Raw genomic sequence first — 20684 nt, forward strand, 5'->3', positions numbered from 1 at the left:
TGGAGTAAAAGTATCTAAAAGAGCGATAATTAAAATTCTTTCCTAAGAAAAGCTATGTATTTACGTTCGATACCAAATGAATTAATTCTTGTTCTTGTTTTCCGCTCTATTCAAATGTTACAAACATGTAAAATTTGCAAATGTTATCAAATGGTTTCCATCAGCAATAGTGTGTACAATTGATGTTTTTTTTACTTGTTTGTATAATATTGATATACCTCTCGAGTATATTATATAAATTCTAATAATATGAATAAAAGGTGATATACGTCGATGAAATAGCAACCTAACCACCAACCGACATTTTGAGTGGAACACAGTCTTTAACAATATACAAGTATATACTCTGTGCAATATATAAAGCTCTAACTCGTACAGATTGTAAAAATCAAAGCCCTGCTATCAACACCAGGTTCGTTCTTAAAATTTGGTTGAAAAGATAAATGAATAAAATAGGATGTATTTATGATGGGTTTTATATAACTATATTAAAAGCAAGAGGTTTAGGCATTAGTGTTTTTCTGCTATTCTCTGTATATTTGGTTATTCCAATTGATTGAGATTGAAAGAGGGAATAATTAACCCACCGCATGTGCCTGTCCAAAGTCCGTATCAATGTCAGTAGTTGTCTTTTGATAAATCTTAATGTTTTTGTCATTATAAGAATTCAGTGTTTTATAGCAGATATATGATATTCTCTGCAAAGTTTATTCACAAGTTAAATGTGGATGATTTAGAGCACATATATACGGTGTTCAAGAACACATTCAAAGTTACACAAGCAGATTTTGATTGCCCGATGACATATTTTATTTGTCTGATGATTTTGAAATTATCTCTTTAAGATGCTTAACGAGAAAACAATTCAACCTCAAAGTACTGCTAAAATAAAAATGTAAAAAATACATTTCCAAACGAGCTTATATATATTTTCCCTGTGTATGTTTTACTGTTTATACAAGTTTTCTTAATATCAAACAGGTCAACAGAGCGTTATCTTAAATTAGCAATGTTTGTTCTATATTAAAAATAACATAGTTTGAGAACAATCATCCGATTTTTCAGTCTTGTGTATTGATTGGATACAGCTTTTAAAGACCCAAATGTAAGAATAGGTATACATCTTTTCAGTGATGACAATAGCTGCCAAAACCATTTACAATAATAGATAAACACCTCATTCCACATGAAGTCGAAAATGGTGTTAATCAGCATTCTGTAGACTTTCAAACTATCACCTACATCATAAATACCTCATAGAGTCGGCATATATTCACAATCATCGTTTAATACTGCATGACTGTGGAACAGCGCATGTCCATAGGCTACCAGTGTTTATTTCTTTAAAAGATTACAGTAATGTCAACGTGTTATTACAGCAAAATAAAGTACATGGTCATGATGCAAAAGTTTACCTAAATACAGTTATAATGAAAGCTTACAATTTCTGCACTTAAAATTTTGAATAGCTTTATAGTTAAAATTATTATAATAGTTAATTGCTATATTTTCTAGTTTGTAGAATATGACTGTATTTATTTTTCCAAAATTTAAAAGCTAAATTGATACGTTACTCTTTAAAATGAACGTTTCCAGCCCTGTGTCAGCAAATCAGGAGTCTCATACTATTTTGTTCTACGTACCGTCTTTGAATAAACAGATGCCGGTGAAATGTAAACAAATATCTGCCCTATTGTCATGACTATACCCACACGGGAAATCTGCAGATCACATGAAGATGAGGTACAGTTAAAATATATCAGACCTTGTAAGAACCACATGATATAATCATACAAAACTTTTCCTATTTAAAAATGACATTTTGATAAATCTAGTTGTATTTATATTTCTTGTAGTCGTTACAATTTCTTATTTTAGTAATACAAATTCACTTTCCAGACGTGTCTTTTTATGGTGTAATGTTACAGTACTGTCTCAGGTTAGGATGAAGGTTGGCTCCTGTTAAAACGTTTAAACCCGCTGCATTTGTATGCACCTGTCCTAAGTCAGGAGCCTGTTGTTCAGTGGTTGTCGTTTGTTGATGTGGCTCATATATGTTTCTCGTTTCTCTTTTTTTATATAGATTAGACCGTTGGTTTTCCTGTTTGAATTGTTTTACACTAGTCATTTTGGGACTCTTTATAGCTTGCTGTTCGGTGTGAGCCAAGGCTCCGTGTTGAAGGCCGTACTTTAACCTATAATTGTTAACTTTTATACATTGTGACTTGGATGGAGAGTTGTCTCATTGGCACTCAAACCATATCTTTTTATTTATATGTAAAACTGTTTAAATCGATTACTTTTTTTTCTTTGTGTGATTGGAGATAAAGAATACAGTCTTGTGGTTGGTTTCAGACTAATGGGTACTAACTGTGCCGATTTGTGTCTTCGAGTTACGAATCACAGTTTGAAGTTGATAAAGACCCCACCAAACACCCATTGATAGATTGACACATGATATAATATTGAGGTATCTTGTCTCTGGGCTCAAGGGATACATTCTAATTTTATCGTTGGCTCCATGCTCCACATTACAGAATAAGGGTTTCTATTTGCATTGTTTTTTTGTCCCCAAAATCAAGGTTCTATGTAACCGCAACATAAAAATGGTTATTATTGGTCTTATAAAAATGAATGCACCGATCTAAATTTCATACTTCATTTACATTAAATTATTTAGTTTATGTAAAGACACGTCAGTTTATTAATATTTATATCACTATTTGACTCTATTGGGTAGGTTTAGGAGGATATTTCCCGCTATATATAATCATTTTCACCTGTTGCTAGGACGGCTTTTTTAATTTCACTTTTGAACACAAATATTTCCTGCATTTTGTGGGGCAGACTATTTATATTCATTCGGTCTTGGTGAAGATTGTCTTTTTTCCCCATGTCTTACCAGCTTACCAGGCCATGATATTCATTAACAAAATCTTCCTGCAGATCCTCCCCAAGAAAATAAAATGGTCGTCCCCTTCGGAGTCTTTTTTATTTTAAAGAAACTGATACTTAACAAAAACATTATGAATCAAATCAACACTAAAATTTATTAAAGTTTATAACATTGTAACATTGACCATATTGAGTAATGTTAGTCGTCAAAGTATGTTAAACTTCTCCTTCGTTAGTATAGATATTGGTTATTATGTGGATATGAATTCTTATGCACTGACCTGGTATGTAGGCAAGATTTGTTGTTCAATTTTAAAAAGGTTTGCTTTTATTTGTGACCTAAATGTGAACAAATATAAGTGACAAGAGTGGTTTCCTTTCACGTAAACAGATCGAAATGATCCCTCTCTCTTTGTATTGTATCTGGTTAGGTAACACGATACCGAATGACGTTACGGTATGAGTCTATGAGTTATCGTGCCTGACGTTATTGAACAAAACAACGTTCCAAGATATCAGTCAATGCAGCAGGTTCCGTCGTGTTTCTGGAGGTTGCTTATATTTTTGTTAATTATTTTTTAGTGTAATTTTGCATAGATGCAGAGTGCCGAGAGATTTGATGCAATACGTTATTTGACATTGATTGCTTCGTCATCTTTCTCCCGTTCTTCTCAATGTATACTTTATAAAAGGTTCTATTCTATTGACAAGTAAGCATTTGTACGCTTTATTTATATCTGTTATAACAGACGGAGATTATTTATTCTTGGTTGGGTTTTTTTTTCGCAATACATTCTCTATTATGATGCACGCCGTTTCCCGATGAAATTTGTTTTCAAAGTAGAAATCCAAGTTATAGAAAACTAGGATAAAGTGTGAAATTACAGGGAATCGTATCACCATTAATGCAATTCCGTTAAGAAATCCCCTTGTTTTAAAATGGTCGCCGAAAAAACCCGTTTTTCATTTTGTCAGGCGTGGAATGAAAAAAGGAGAATAGTTGAACTTGGTTATTTGGCCGAAAACGAACAACATTTTCCCTATGTTTCAAGTGTAAACAGTTTCTGAAATTTATTGGACTGTACAGAAGAAGTCCGAAATGGTTGTGAAAGCTTGTTAAAAAAATAAAGTGCCAGCATTGTAATCGTATAAGCACAGTCTACCATGGTCTACACAGGACAGCAACATCGGAATGAGGATGTTTCATTAAAACGATTCTTTAAAAAAAACGAGCTCCACAATAAATGAATGATCGGTGCTTTGATGAAGGTAAATCCAGAAAAGCGTTTCGAACGTAAACAAATTATAAAGAAATAAATTCTTTTAAGGAGATTAAAAATTCCCTTTTTAATCACTAAATTACTAACTGAAATACCAAATACAACAAGTAATACATATGATATATGTACAAGGAATTTTAAAGATGTTTATGTACACGCTTGTTGCAATTGCCCAAGTACTAATGCACAGCGCGAAGTCTGGTGGGACATTTTAGGTGACAATTTTCCAGTGCAGCTTTACTGTGAATTAAGCATGTATGACGACGAAATCCTGTTTCAAATGTTATTCGGCCGAAAACCACTGACAATTTTTTCAAACATATATGAGTCGGTTCAGTTTCTCAAGCTGTGTCATGCACATGTTATCCAGTGTGTAGCAGAATATAGTCGATCTCTTAGACAGTGTTATTAGATGTGCCAATACATGATGTGTCACTGCATCAGTATTTTAAATATTGCCTGTATAAACAGTCATTTATCTTTTGTGTATTTACTTTATATTTTGCTCTTATACTAATATTTTGTGTGTAATTATGACGTTTACTTATACTCATTAATTATATGTACAAGTACAAATAAAGCAAAACATTATTTGTGTACCTGTTTTTTGTACAATTTGTACAATAGTAAGCTGATTGCAGGATAAATCAAATTATAACATTACCAGCACGTTCACAACAATAGTCAGATTTTAATTATAACAATAACATACTCCAGTCTCATAGTACATTAAAGTCTGTTAAGGACGAAATCAAATTAAATTAGTCAAAATATTATACTGAATACATAGGAAATTTACGAAACCTGACAGGAGAAATGAAAATAAAATTACAAACACAATTCAGATCCTGTTACATATTTTTACAATACCTCTGAGTAATGAAAACGTTATTTTGTATTCAGTAACGTCACACGTTTTCTGTCAAATTCTAAGCGTATCGGTTAACTTTCAAGCAATTTTTCTAAAAAACAAGGATATACAATCCTGGATATAATAATAGTTTATAGTCTTTCTCCGTATATAAAAACATAGCCATCCAATAAAAAATCTAAAAAAATAAGTAAAAAACACGACATTTTTCACTATATATCTATGTAATTTTGTCGCCAAAATTGACGTTTTCTTATGAAAATTACAAAAAAACAAAAATGGTGACCCCAATTTTTTATTTCATATTCCAATGTTACTCGAATCAAAGTACAAGTGTCCCAAACATTTTAGAAGTCGGGAGATACGCCATTTAATAGCGTGTTACATTAAGCTGCTCTGATCATAACGTCTCATTTCCCCTTCAAGAAACTTTACATTTGAATGATAAATATTCATATGCCTTTTTATAGATTTGAAAAACAATTCTCAATAAATGAAAATTAACCTCTCTCTCTCTCTCTCTCTCTCTCTCTCTCTCTCTCTCTCTCTCACTTGCAAAACTGATTAGAGCTTGTTTGGAAATTTAGTCTGGTGTACAAAATCTATCATGTGTTGTTTCTCTGGCGCGTAACTGCTACCTCAATAGATCAATATCTTTCTGGTTAATAATACGCAATTGCTCTGCTTCGTGAGTTTCATTTTCCATAGTATCATTGTTATCTTCATCGTTTCCATCATGTTGATTGCCTTGGTTTCCTTCCTCGTTCATGATCCCGATTCTCGATAACACAAGTGTTGCTATGAACCGAACTATGAGTAGTCCTATCATTGTCGGATCTAGAAAACATGATAATTTGTGATACCATTTTTCTGTCGGCTGAAAATCTTGTAGTAAATTAGAAAGGAAAAAGTCCAGTTCCCGATATGTAAAATATTCTCCTGGTAATTTTCCGTATGTTAATATGCCTTGTTTTGTTACGACTAAGCACAGTGGCCAATATTTCTGTTTTAACTTTCTCAGGATTCTTCTACCTTTATTGGACGCCATGTTGACCATTCCAAAATTTACTTTATCACGGTATTTAACGCTTAATGAGGACAAAAACATGGGCGGTACAGTCATATTTGTAAAAAGAATTATTCTGACTGCAATTTTATCATTAGAATCACGATAAAAGGCCCATTGTGATGACGTGAATATGTCCCATGATGAAATGTGTGTAACTCTATAATTTATTTCTTTTTGAATACTTGAAAATATACTGTGAATATTGTAGTCATCTCTTATATAATATTCTGTGACGTTTTCTTTTCCTGGAGTATACAGGTAAAGTGTTGAAATATTCCATTTCCTTTTCAGGCAAATGCTGAAAAATGCATGTAAGAAAACTGATATGTTTCTTTTATCCATAAAATAAAAAATTATGTACTACATAAATATAATATCTTTTTTGTGCCTTTTGTAGCCCACCTGACCAAAACGTTTTCAACAATTTCCCCTATAAAACTACTGGCGAATTGGAACCAAACTTGTCCATAATCATCATCGGGGTATTTAGTTTTTTCCTTAATGTGTCCGGTGACATGGCCGATGGCTTAGAATAGAACATAGGGGTAAAATTAAAGTATTGTCTATTATCTTGAAAATCGCTACAGATATTGAGAGCTTACATTCTCAAAAATGATCAGCGATACAAGATCTACAAATAAGTCAAATAAATGAATTCGTGGATCAACCCCTTACAGGAGTTAATGATTATTTTTACCAATTGTTTTGCAAGTTTTCTTATTACCTTGAAAACTATAATAGACAAAGAGAAATTTTTAATAGTAAAAATGATCAAAAGGACAAATTTGTCAAAGGACTGAAATCGACAGCCAAATCTTTATAGGAGTTATTGCTCCTAAATGATGATTTTGATATACATTTTTTCATTTTTGGCAAACATATAGTAGATATAGAATTGTGATGATTTTGTATCATAGGTTCAATCGTTTACCTGAGTTACAGTTCGGCAGAAGCCTTATTTTATACATTTTTATAATACTTTATTAAACATAGAAAAGAATCAGATGTTTCACGGGTAAACCTTGGGTCAGGTCAAATGTGAAGGGATGTTCCAAAGGAAACTGTAATACGAGTAAGGAGGCACTTTGGTAGAATACCCTCCTTCAATAATGGTACAGTTACCATTGGGGTATAAAAGCAGGAGCGATTCTTTACTCTTGGTCGACTGTCATACGTTTAGAAGACGAAGACCTTTAGTTACGGTACGTTGATATTTGAGATCGTTGTCTCTTATAATAGATATCATTACTTAAGTGTAATAAAGAACAGGTTGGTGTCTGTTAGCAATACGGACTTGTAGTATGTGGAGTTTACAAACTGAACCGTATTGTTGTATCGTATAGGACAAGTGTGAGTATGTGTGACCAACTTGTAAAGTACATAATAGTACCAAGAGGACAAGGACAAGTGTGTAAACTTGTAGGGTACATAATTGTACCAGAAGGACAATTTTGTTCCTGACCCAGGACAAATTTGTAATAGTACAAATTTGTACCAGTGTATATAGTTTGATTAGAATAGTTATAGATAGTTTATTAGAGAACGCAAAGAGCAGTTGTACATATTTTGGTTCATTGACGTTAATTTATGAATAAAGATTATTTGTTATATATTTTGTAAATAGAACATTTTGGATCCAGTATCAAACTGGTAACGAACTCATTCTAAAATAGAAATAGACACGCTTACCCTGTGTACACGTTACAGAATAACTGTAAACAGCAAAAAATATCTACACGCCAAGATCTACAAATTTGTTTAGATAGTAGGAATCATCTTTATAGGAGTTATTCCCCTTTGATGATGATTTTTACCCAACTTTGCATATTTGGCCAAAGCTATAGTAGATAACGATAAATTGTAAACAGCAAAAACGATCATCAAGAAAAGATCTGCAAATGTATCAACATGGCCGAAAATGTCAGCCGACTCCTTACATGCGCCCGAAGAGCTCTTCTGAATTAATGTTCATCAAGAATGCTCAAACCGTTGCAAAAGCATCTGAATGCCAGGAAAGCTTAAAATAGCAAATAATAAGAATAAGTTGCGAACTTGTAAATTACTGTTGTTTGTCTTTTCGTCGTTTATCGTTTTTTGCCATGGCATTGTCAGTTTGATTACGACTTATGAGTTTGAATATGCCTTCGGTATTTTTCCCCTTTGTTTGTCAAGTTTTTATCTAAATCAAATTATTTTACAGAAACATATTTGTGTAATGTATTTGTGAATGTAATATATTTTACAGAAGTCCTAATGCTAAATTAAGAGCTGGTGTTGCTCCCATTAGGATAGAAACTGGCAGGTATGAGGGTCTGCATGTTATTTAAAGGTCCTTTTCGAATTGTAGAAAAAAATTGATGTAATTGAAAATTAAAAAAAAACATATTTTAATAGAATACCCAAAATATGCAGATTTAATAACACATATTTTGAATAGTATATGGTATTAGAAGGTTGTTTCAATTATATGTCTGAGGAAGAAGATATTATTTATGCTTCAATACGTCAAAGGTTGTTATTTTACTATCAAAATCTGCCATGAAATACTTTTTAAAAGAAAGTGTCTTTTATAATTGTAACACTTCCTTTTAGATAATGTTATGTTCTGCTAAATGCATTGGTATATAGTATAGGTTGCAATGTGCATTCTTACAATACAAAAATAAGGAGATGTGCTATGATTGCCAATGAGACAACTATCCACTAAAGTTCAAATGAAGTGGATGTAAGCAATTATAGGCAACCGTACGGCCTTCAACAATGAGAAAAACCCTACCATATAGTCGGCTATAGAAGGCACCGACATGAAAAATATGAAACAGTTCAATTGAGAAAACTAATGGCCTAATTTATAACAAAACAATTTACGATAAACAAATATGACAGACATAAACCGACGACAACGACAGAAATCAAACATGTAACATCAAACTTTAAACATAACGAAAGTGGCGGGGTTAAACATGTTTGTGAGCGCTCAACCCTCCCCCCTCACCTGGGACAGTGATGTTACAGCACAACATAAGAACAAACTATAAAAATCAGTTAAAAAGGGCTTAACTTATCAGATCGATATAAAGCAGAAAAACATCAAACAACAACACAGACCGGACGTTGCAGGGTATTTATACATCCCTCATCTCTAACAACAAAAAAGACACTAAGTATCGATCTGAGAGTACTCGTAGTTACTGACAGCTAGTTCAAAACAAATAACAGCTAATAAAAAAAAATCATGTATCTAAGACTGAAATATCAATCAGTACACATCCAACGGATTTAGTATAAGAAGTCAATAACAGTCAGAGAAATACATGCCTCTATTTAGAGTGGCTCGTTGATAAATCATTCTGTACGTTTTAAGAATTTGTTGTTGTATGGCAAATCCTAGAGAGAGTACTGTAATAAATACCAGGAATTACAAATGTAGACGGGAGATTATATTGATCGAATTCCAATGATTTACCTGAGGGAAAAGGCTATCAGCGAATTAGATTCAAAAATTTAAAAAAAACTTATTTCAATGACAAAGAAAAAAGCAGTTTTAACAAATTGAACTACCACGCAATACCGTGTTGCGAAAATAACTTTTTTTAAATTGTACGCGTCCGAAAAAGTGCGTGGATATTGTGTGCACAGTGGGAACACTCGGATCGTAAAACAGGAAGTCAGAAATGACTGTCTAGATGACATAAAAACACAGTACAGCTTAACATTACCAAGGTCCAAAACAAGTATGAAATTCATCTGTTTTAACACATGCCAACAATAGTGTAGGAAAAAAGTGACTGCCCAGCGAATCTGGAAAAAGTCATTTTAAAATTGTAACTAAGTTTTTGCTATACCGTTTTTCAAAATCACAGTCAAGTTCTCCAAATTTGAAGTCCATGTATGTTAGTTTTCGTCTAAGAGCATTCCATGATGATTCGTTGAAATATGAGGATTTTAATCTTGGAGGCAATATATTTATGAGAAATATACTATCGTTGTGTTTTTCTACAGTTTCTTCGATGTTGAAGGCATTGAATTCATGGACCGGTCCAATCTTTTGTTCTCCAATTCGTTTCATGTGGGTTAAAGCCTCTGTAGTTACTGGACCTGTAAAAATATAGATAAATTGGGTTTGGTAAATAAATAAAAATTGAAATGCTATTGACGAAATATAAAGCATTTACGGAGTCAAAAGTAAAATAACAAAAATATCGAACTCCAAGGAAAATTTCAAATGGAAAGTTCCTTATCGATTTGCAAAATCAGAAGTACAAACACATCAAACGATTGGAAAACAACTATAATAATCCTGACTTGGTACAGGCATTGCCTTATGTAGAAAATGGTGGATTAAACCTGGTTTTATAGCTAGCTAAACCTCTCACTTGTATGAAAGTCGCATCAAATTCCATTATATTGACAACAATGTGTGAGCAAAACAAACAGACATAATAGGTAAAAATGTCAAAAATTTGGGTACAGCAGTCAACATTGTGTTATAATCTTAATCACTAAAAAAAAACAACTATGTCAACAAGGAAAAACAAAAAAATGGCATGTAGACACTGTATAGACAAAGCACATAAGCAAAAATGAAAGACAGAAATACTAAAATTAACCATAGCTCAATAACACAATGGTGGGATGTATAAATACCGAGCCACGCCAAAAGTATATTACCAAAAATTGACTCATTTAACAGTAAAGGATAAGATGATAAACAACGTCAGAACTTAGAATCTATATTTCAAGACCATCATGTATTATTCATGAAGTAGATACGGAATATTTATCAATATCTGCTCAGACACTTGTGACGTTTTAAAAAGTCTGAGTAGCAGCTGCAACCTCTTGAATGCCGAATTAGTTGGGAAATGTATATCTATATGCAGGTGAAGTTGGTATATTACCGCTAAGGTGGGGGAAATTTGTAATTTCAGAATTAAAATCGTCTCGTGTGTCATTGATTCTGGTACTGAGATGACCGCTTATGTCAAATTCGAGGTATAAATCTAACAATGAGGCAGAGGAAGCCTCCTCTGTTGTTTCTTTAATGTCTAGTTCTGGAGGATATATTAATGGAAGCCAATCAGAAAAGTCGGCAAGGAGAGACGCACATGTCGTTCCCATAGGAATGCCGACAATTTGTTGAAAAAGTCTACCTCCAAATTCAACAAATATGTTGTCAATAAGAAACTACAGAATATTGATCACTTGTTCCTGTTTGCAGCATGTTTTACCATTTTGTTCACTATTAATATCTTGATATTCTGCTTATATTAACATGGGTTTTGATGTCTTTAACCGCGAAGAACCTACAAACTAGTTTGAAAGGGTGAACACTGTGGAATCTTATAAAAAACATTGAATCTACAAAAGAGCTGTACTTCATTACTTCCACGTAGATTTTAATGTCTTATGAACATATTTATCTCTTGAATTGAAAGACTCTGACATATCTTTTATTCTCATAATAAATAAAATAACAAAAAACTCCAAGGAAAATTCAAAACGGAAAGTCCAAATGGCAAAATCAAAAGTTCAAAGACATCAATCGAATGGAAAACAACTGTCATATTCCTGACTTGGTACAGGCATTTCCTTATGTAGAAAATGGTGGGTTAAACCTGGTTTTATAGCTAGTTAAACCTCTCACTTGTATGACAGTCGCTTAAAATTCCACATATACCTGATATATTAACGGCTCCAATTAAGTCATGTTTTGTTGACCTACTGTAATACATGATGCCTCTTTGATTTAGCAGTTGTTTTAGATCAGAGATGGCTAGAGACTTTAGATCAACCAGCATAGGAGGCACACTTTCCTCTACGACAACTGAAAATAAATACGAAGTATACATAAAAGAGAGGCGAAAGATACCAAAGGGATATTTAAACTCATAAGTCGAAAACAAACTGACAATGCCATGGCAAAAAACGAAAAACGACATAAAATAACTGTCTGACAATATTCATTAAAATCTGAAGTCTTTATATTAAAGCTAATTTTAATATGGTAAAATTTATTGCTGAATAATAAGAATATTTAAATTAAAAACGAATAAATGAACTTCGAGAGTATTTGCTATATCAGTGGAATTCAAAATGCATACTACTTTATAAACACATATCTTACTACATACTTGCAAAATGATTATTAAAGTTCTATTGATATGCTACTTTCAGTTTTCTTTTCCATTCACCAGTACCTTTTGTTTTGGCTAATGTAACCAGTCGACTTCGATCTGCACTACGTCGATAAACTTCCCCACGGCTATCTAGGAGGTCAAACAGCTTCTTATCTGCTAGGTAGGCCGGATCGAGTCTGTCCACGGAAATTGTATTTTCCACAGTATTTTTATTAGTGGAGCTGAATAATAAATATACCGCGCGTGAAAGAAAAATGTAGAAAAGAACGTCATAATCTACCACAATTGTTCTAACAAGATTAATGATCGGCATTGTTAACTTTTCAATTGACTCCTCGCACTAAATGTTCTATGCATGTAAGCTCCATTCACAGCAAGTCTTATCAGCATTATTTATAGAATATTGTAATATATACCATGATATATGGTTTTATTATCGTCACATGATCTGTTTTTAATAGTTGTTTTTTTCAAATAAGGAAGTTTAACTTTTATATAATTTGAACGTGGTGCAGTATTACCAAATGATATGATTATAATGTTACAATTATCAATGATTGTGCTTATATATTATATCTTGTTTTAACGCGATCAAATGGTATTATGTTATATACAAACACAAAATATGCTCTGGTGTACTATAACTTACTATCTACTTTCGTTTTTGTTGAATAGACGTGGACATCTTAATGGAATTTCACCTATCTATGTGCGTATACCGTAAAAAAATACATATCGATGCTTCTCGTTTGAAGAATATACTGTGAAAAGAATGGGAAAAAATCGTACAATCTTTCAGGTTTCTCTGTGGGGTTTTTAAGGAATGCACTTTTGTTAAATTGGCGAAATAAATCCGATCAGGGTCCAATAGATGAGTGCATTAGTCCCAGTCACAGGTCCGAAGTATACCTGAAAATGTTGTTGAACTTACTTTGAGGAACTTACTCACAATCATCAAATACGTCCTGAAATCCATAGTTGTTTTAGTGTATTATTTACATTTATCACAGTCGGGTGGAGAAAAGAGGAAGAGATCAATAAAAAAACATCTTTTGTGCTGAAAATACTTAGATGGATTGGTGTCTCTAACTTCAAGTGGAAGACATAATATGTATACCAGGATGATGATATGTTAATCGGTATCTGTATACGTAATTCTGTCATGCAAGGCACACCTTCTATCGGACAGAACGTTGTACTAGACACCTCATTTCTCCCACAACTATTATACACATTTTGAATCAAGTTCCTTGTGCTTTCGGAGAACCTGAGATCAACTTCGTTTTTTTATGGGGTTCGTGTTCCTAGTTTTCTATGCTGTGTTTTGGTCGTTTTCTTTTTTTGCCATGGCATTATCGGATCGTTTTTGACAGCCAACAGCTTTATTGGTGATGGTCTGTAACAATTGTAGATTATTTGATATAAGAGCAACATCATCAGCGGATGTTGGCTCACGTACAGCATCTTAAATTTTCAATTTGGCTGACTCGCTAAGGATATGTAAAATGAATTAATATAGACTCTGTTCAGATCTGCAATGATGGCTCCATCGTGGCTGATCTTGGTTTAGAGATATGAATATGAACCCTGCTTTGTATCAGACCGATAAGCTGAGCCAGAGTTTTACCGTGATGGTGCACAGGGTAATAGTTCGCAGGAAGAAATGCACCCATCCCTACACATTATTTGGACTCCAATCATCACAGTCTTTGCTCTTACTCCCTTGATTGCCACGCTGAGCTGAGAAGCAGCAAATGCCAATTGTTTATGCATTGCTTAGATCTGGCCTGATATCGAACCAGAACTCCCACACCCTATGTGTGCACGCTACCACTAGACCACAGAGGCGATGGAAATAATAAGGCATTAAAACATAAAATCATTGTTGTCTGATGGGCGAATCCGTTTTATATAACGTTCTTTGGTTTTGAAATGAAACCTGTAAATAAATGTTTCAAAATATTTGTAGATAAATATGAATATCAATCTATCCAAATAACTGGCATGCAAACTCCATTCAGTTATAAGCGTGGGCATTTTCAAAGTTACAATATTTTGGAAAGTATCAAAAGTCATACAAATAGCCTCTACAAAGTATAATAGTATTCTTGAATGTATGTAGACATTTATCCGCCTTGAGGTCAAACAATACGAACTTACAAGTAAGTTCGATTTAGAAGAAATATCGACATAGCTTGATAATACTATTAATTATCTAATTACTACCACAATTGTATATTAATAAGTATTGTAATTTTCATTGTTATTAATACATGTTATATCAGTATTACAAACCTAATCTTAATCTCTATCCTATTTTTTGGAAATTTATAGAAATTTATATGTGACGTCACATTGTGCGTCGATCTCTTCGGCTAACATATAATACGTTGTTCGGCTGTGCCTTTTTTATGTGCTGATTTAGGTTGTTTTATGTATTCGTTTTTATTCTGTAGTTAGTCACCACTTCGGTGTTTACATGTATATCTATTATATAGTCATTTTTATAAATTTACTGTTTGCAAAAGTATGAATTATTCTAAATACTAAGGATTTTCTTATCCCAGGCATATAACCTTAGCCGTATTTGGCACAATATTTTGGAACTTTTGGTCCTCAATGCTCTTCAACTTTTTTGATCTGAGCGTCACTGATGGGTCTTATGTAGACGAAACGCGCGTCTGGCGTATTAAATTATAAGCCTGGTACCTTTTGTTAGCTATTATTTGTGTGTGTCTCTGTCCTGCATTTTCTCCCATTTATTTGTATTGTAGTCCTGTCATGTAATCTTGTCATTTTAATGTTATATTTAACATTGCCATAAAAGCGGGAGGTTTGGCTAGCCCCAAATCAGGTTCAACCCACCATTTTTTCTTAAAATGTCCTGTACCAAGTCAGGAAAATGGCCATTGTTATATTATAGTTCGTTTCTGTGTGTGTTGCATTTTAGTGTTGTGTTTCTGTTGTGTCGTTGTTCTCCTCTTATATTTGATGTGTTTCCCTCAGTTTAAGTTTGTAACCCGGATTTGTTTTTTTCTTAATCGATTTATGAATTTCGAATAGCGGTATAATACTGTTGCCTTTATTTAGATTCAATACCAATAACGATTTCACTTAATAAAGTGTACTTGAACGAATAGTGTAGAATTGTTTATACTAATATTTAAATAAACAAGTATACAAACATTTTTGTCTTACTAAATACTACCTTGTTGTTTACAATGACCCCGTTATCATTACGAAAATGACGATTTATAAATTTGGTGCACCCGAGGTGCTTTATCTGATTTCCCTTCAGCGAAAAACGCTCAAACTAATTTTGGAAATCCAAGAACCAACAACTGGTAAATAACAACAGAAAGTTTGGGCTTCAGAATCAATACAATTATTTAATTCACTAAGTTGTTACCTCTGCTGGTGGACTATCAGTCCCCGAGGGTATCATCAGCTCAGTAGTCAGTACTTCGGTACTGACATGATTTATAACAAACTATCTAAAATTGCCCGTTTATAAATTTTGCAATTATACAGAAACTAAGGTTTCAACTCCCTCAAGCAAAGTTGGCCTTAGATGGATTTGGCTATTTTTTTAGGTCCTTTTTTGTTTATAGCTCTTGTCCGTATACATCCTTGACTTTCAAATATTCGGCTTTAAGCGTTCCTGATGAAGGTAAATCCAGAAAAGCGCTTCGGACGCATGATATGTATAACGTGTTGTTTTCATTTTTTAAAAATTCATACACAACATGGAATAGGATCCCAGTTACCGGATACCAGTCCAGTACCCACGAATGAAGTCCCTTAATAAATCTACCATCTTTTAAATGGGATGTTGTACCGAGATGAAAATTATGTAAAGATGCTTAAATTTGTAGTATATCTAAAGGGTATTCATTTAACTTTCAACTTCTGTAAAATTTTCAGTGATTCTGAAATGTATAGGGTGGATGATTGTCGGAGTAAATGGTCCAAATTTAATTTCGATTTTAACCAGGAAGTTAATGAAATGACCTATTAATATCAAAACAGTATTGCTCTCTTAAATGCCGGTCATGACCTTCCAAGAATTCTCATAGAAACCATGAAGGGGGATACTAGTATGAGAAAGTAATTTAAATTTTGCAGTCTAATTTAGGGAATAAAACATCTGCCCGTCAATTTGGATAGAATTGCATTGAAGTAATGGGGGAAATAATTGGGTTCCCGTTCCACATATGCAATGCTAAGACATTTCTTTTATGCAACACTCCAACCGGACTCATCTACGTCAACTTAGTTTATATTTTGGACAGCTAGTCTGTCAACCCCTTTCTCGTATTATATACATATTTCTTTTTACCTGTAGGCCCCAAAACTCATACCATTTACTACGCTGTAAATGGCCTCGACATGACAAAATGTAAAAAGATTCAAATGAGAAAACCAACAGCCTGATTTCTATACAAAACAAAAATAGCATAAAACAAATGTGATAGACAGCAACCTACGACAACCACTGAATACAGGCTTCTGCATTTGAAAAGGCACACCCAAAAATAACGCTCTTAATAGCAAATTTGATTTGTAGTTAATTACATTTTAAACTGGGCTCTGAAAGAAAATGAAACGAGTACTAATCTGCATAGAAAAAATTGTCATATGAAAAATGTTTTAACATTATTTCTATGATAAGAAAATCTGAGGTGACAGACCCAAAGTTCGTATCGACCTTAATGGCTATATAGCCATGTGTCTGTCATATTCAAACAACAATCACAGTGCTGCTTCCTACAGTGAGGTTATATAACTGGTGGACTGTTAGTTCCCGCAGGTATAATCAGCTCAGTAGTCAGTACTTTGTTACTGACACGATTTATAACAAACCTCTATTAAATTGTCCGCTTGTAAATTTAGAAATTATTCCGAAACTAAGGTTTCAACTCCCCCGTGGAAAGTCGACCCTTTGATGAATTCGGCTATTTTAGTTTTGGTATTTGTTTGGTCATATAGCTCTTCAACTGTTTCGGTTCGTATACATCTTTGGCTTTGAGCTTTCCAGATGGATGTATGAAATTTATAAAGTGTTATTAAATTGGCAAAATGATAATTCATTTTGTATCATATTGATCAATCTTTTAATCATATTATGTTAAAGAAAGTCCAAATAGCTGTCCATTCCTGGGAAATAATGGACCGGGTGACATTTCTCAAATGTGTGAGTTAGGTAGCTTGTGTAATATTAAAGTATATAGGTAATATTTTTTTTCAGAAAAAAAGTGCCTGTGTATCCGTGACAGAAATTCAGCCAAGATTTGCTTCGGAAAACAAATTATGGATAATATTGTGGAATTTTAGTGAATACGATACTATATATAATACGATGGAATTATATATACGACTTGCAAGTAAAAGCTGTTTATTAATAATGAAACATTTTTGTGTTCATTGTATTACTACAATCCCAATTTTTTAAAAATCCAGTATCAGCCGTTTTTGTAAGTTTTCATCTTTATTCAATACATCGTTACGTCATCATAGAAATATTTCCATGGAGATATCCAAAGAGCAAAACGTCCAGATGAATGACGATGAACAATAGAAAATATCTCTCCATTCCTGAAAAATAATGCAGAGTTTGAACAAACTGAGATTTACGTCACTAGTATAATCTATCCCATCGAACTAGAGATAAAGGATACTACAGATACAGTTAAGTCTGCCTCATATCTTGACTTACATCTAGAAATTGACAATGAGGGTCGGTTGAAAACAAAACTGTACGACAAAAGAGATTATTTCAGCTTCCCAATTGTGAACTTTCCATTTCTATGTAGCAACATTCCAGCAGCGCCTGCATACGGAGTATATATCTCCCAATTGATACGATATTCCCGGGCTTGTGTTTCCTATCATGATTTCCTTGATAGAGGATTACTGCTCACAAGGAAGCTATTAAACCAAGAGTTCCAAATGGTGAAGTTGAAGTCATCCCTTCGTAAATTTTACGGACGCCATCACTAGTTGGTTGACCGTTATGGAATAACCGTTTCACAGATGATATCGGATATGTTCCTTATGTCGTAACTACAATACCCTCCCTTTTCACGAATGTGACTCGACTTACCGAATTAGACTATATACCGGATTTGTAATAACATAAGCAACACGACGGGTGCCACATGTGGAGCAGGATCTGCTTACCCTTCCGGAGCACCTGAGATCACCCCCAGTTTTTGGTGGGGTTCGTGTTGCTTAGTCTTTGGTTTTCTATGTTGTGTCATCTGTACTATTATTTGTCTGTTTGTCTTTTTATTTTTGGCCATGGCGTTGTCAGTTTGGTTTCGATCTATGAGTTTGACTGTCCCTCTGGTATCTTTCGTTCCTCTTTTAAGTAGATTCATTGATAATGAAAACCACAAGGAATCACCTGATTTTAACAAAGTTTATTACATGTACATATGAGATCTTTAACATATATCTTTATAATATATATCAATTAATAAATTAATGTGTTTTACAAAAACATTTATGCGGTGAATAAAGGAGATACACGTCAATTAGATATCACACCCATAGACAAACAGACATATAGAGCGCAACATAAAGTCTTCAACAATAGACAAGTGTCTATCAAACATATCAACCTCTAAATTGCCCAGATTCCGTAACATGTGATGGATTAAATAGAAAGCACGGAGACCTGCTATCAACACCAGGTTCATTCTTTAAAAAACATTATAACTAAAAAAAAGATAAATAAGTTAGAAATAAAAACATTAAAGAGGTTCCAAACTAGCGACTATGCATGACTGTATGACGGGTTTTATATGACTACTGTAAACCAACTTATTTTCGCGAGCGATTTATTTTCGCGACTTTCGCGAGTAGAAAAATAACGCGAAGATAAATCGTGGCGAATATGTAATACTTAGATCGTTCTTTATTCAACTAGTTCCAGTAAACTTGAAAATCGCGAAATGAAATCGCCGCGAAAATGGACAGAAAGGGTTCAACGCAAAATAAAGTATCCGCGAAAATAAGTTGGTTTACAGTATATATTTCATATCAACTAGTTAAGAGCCGAGTGTTTTTCCTGTGCTGAGTTTTATTTTATGTTATTTTGTGTACCGATTGAGATTGAAATGAGAAAGTTGATATCCCCGATCGCATGTGCAGGTGTCTGTCCAAAGCTAAGAACAGTGTCACTGGTTATCTTTTAGTATATCTTAATGTTTTGTAGTTTTAAAAATGGATGGCTCCAAGTCAAAACAAACCCGTTTAATCTTTAAAATAAATTTAGTACGCCCTCAGTTTTGTTTGTAATCTTGATTTGTCTTCTTTATCGATTTATGAGATTCAAACATCGGTAAGCTCTTGTCTTAATTTTACCTTACCTAAACACTGTGTATCATCGCCACCGGAAATTGGGTACTAACGAAGCGGAGAGAAATGGAAAAAAAAGTAAACAAGGTAAGAATTCATTCAATTTAAAGCATTTCTACTGATTTGACGAGGGTACCGCTTAAGAAATGATTTTCTGATATATAATTCTTTAAATTATTAGGCCGATAAGTACAAAATTAAGACAAGATTTTGTGTTATACTCAAGAACTTGCCACTTAGTACCTGAAAATTTCGAGGTCGATCGTCCTCTGTCGCCCCATTGGCAAGATCTTCAACTGTTTTTCATTATTTTTCCATACACTTTTTTAGATTATTATAGTGTGGCATCATATTTACTGAAATTTGTTGTCAAAATGATGGTTTGTAAAGAATATAGACCATAAAAAATAAAGTCTAGGGTACGGCAACTTGCTCATATTGACAAATTTACTGTATGGCAACTTGTTTTCAACTGTATGGCAACTTGCTAATTTCAAAATATTTATTTGCCGTCTTTTTAGAGAAAATAAAGTATTAGGTTAAATATCTAATTATGCATTTGATAAAAATACAATTCGCTTAACACCATTTAAGATGTATACACAATATAAGGCTTGAACACAGTCTTATTACATCTTTTACATACCTGTCAAGGCCATAAAAAGGAATAGGTTGGTTTGCCCTAACCCGACCGACCCATAAAAAAGCACCCGAGTCAAAAATTTTTTTATTCAAAATTCGCGATGTTTTTTTTTTTGCGGAGTTTTGTCGTATCCGTATCCGTCTTGAGTTTGTTGCTTAGAATAACCTGATCCAATCTGACCGCGCTTTATCACAGGACAATTTGTGTTATGTATTAAAGCCTCCAATTGATACGGATGAAAAACAACATGTTACCGTCTAGTACAAATAAAGGTTGGATTAAAATCAAAACCCGAAGTTTCCAACAAATTCTATCGTTTTGAAAACGCAAAAAACATGGAAAGAGGTGTTTGATAAAGTGTGTGATGACAATTTGATACTACGGAAAACTGATGAAATGTGTGCGACTGTCTCTGACCGATCGG

The 20684-nt window shown here is 33.4% G+C and overlaps 1 protein-coding gene across 4 annotated transcripts in view; it reads right to left on the reverse strand.

Annotated features, from left to right (window-relative positions):
• Positions 1-4846: 4846 nt before the first annotated feature.
• Positions 4847-20684, reverse strand: part of LOC127737883 (uncharacterized) — a 38551-nt gene continuing 22713 nt past the window's right edge. Inside the window, exons 1-4 of one of the 4 annotated variants that reach the window (XM_052248834.1) lie at positions 12316-12673; positions 11796-11942; positions 9961-10213; positions 4847-6413 (exon numbers count right to left, since the gene is read on the reverse strand). In XM_052248834.1, the coding sequence (XP_052104794.1) occupies positions 5681-6413; positions 9961-10213; positions 11796-11942; positions 12316-12568 (1386 nt within the window). In that variant the 5' untranslated portion in view covers positions 12569-12673 and the 3' untranslated portion in view covers positions 4847-5680. Of the gene's footprint in view, positions 6414-9960; positions 10214-11795; positions 11943-12249; positions 12674-20684 lie in introns of those variants that run through there. The other 3 variants (XM_052248837.1, XM_052248835.1, XM_052248836.1) reach the window with 3 other exon arrangements.

Source organism: Mytilus californianus, unplaced genomic scaffold, assembly GCF_021869535.1.
Source record: "Mytilus californianus isolate M0D057914Y unplaced genomic scaffold, xbMytCali1.0.p SCAF_4, whole genome shotgun sequence".
Lineage (NCBI taxonomy): Eukaryota > Metazoa > Mollusca > Bivalvia > Mytilida > Mytilidae > Mytilus > Mytilus californianus.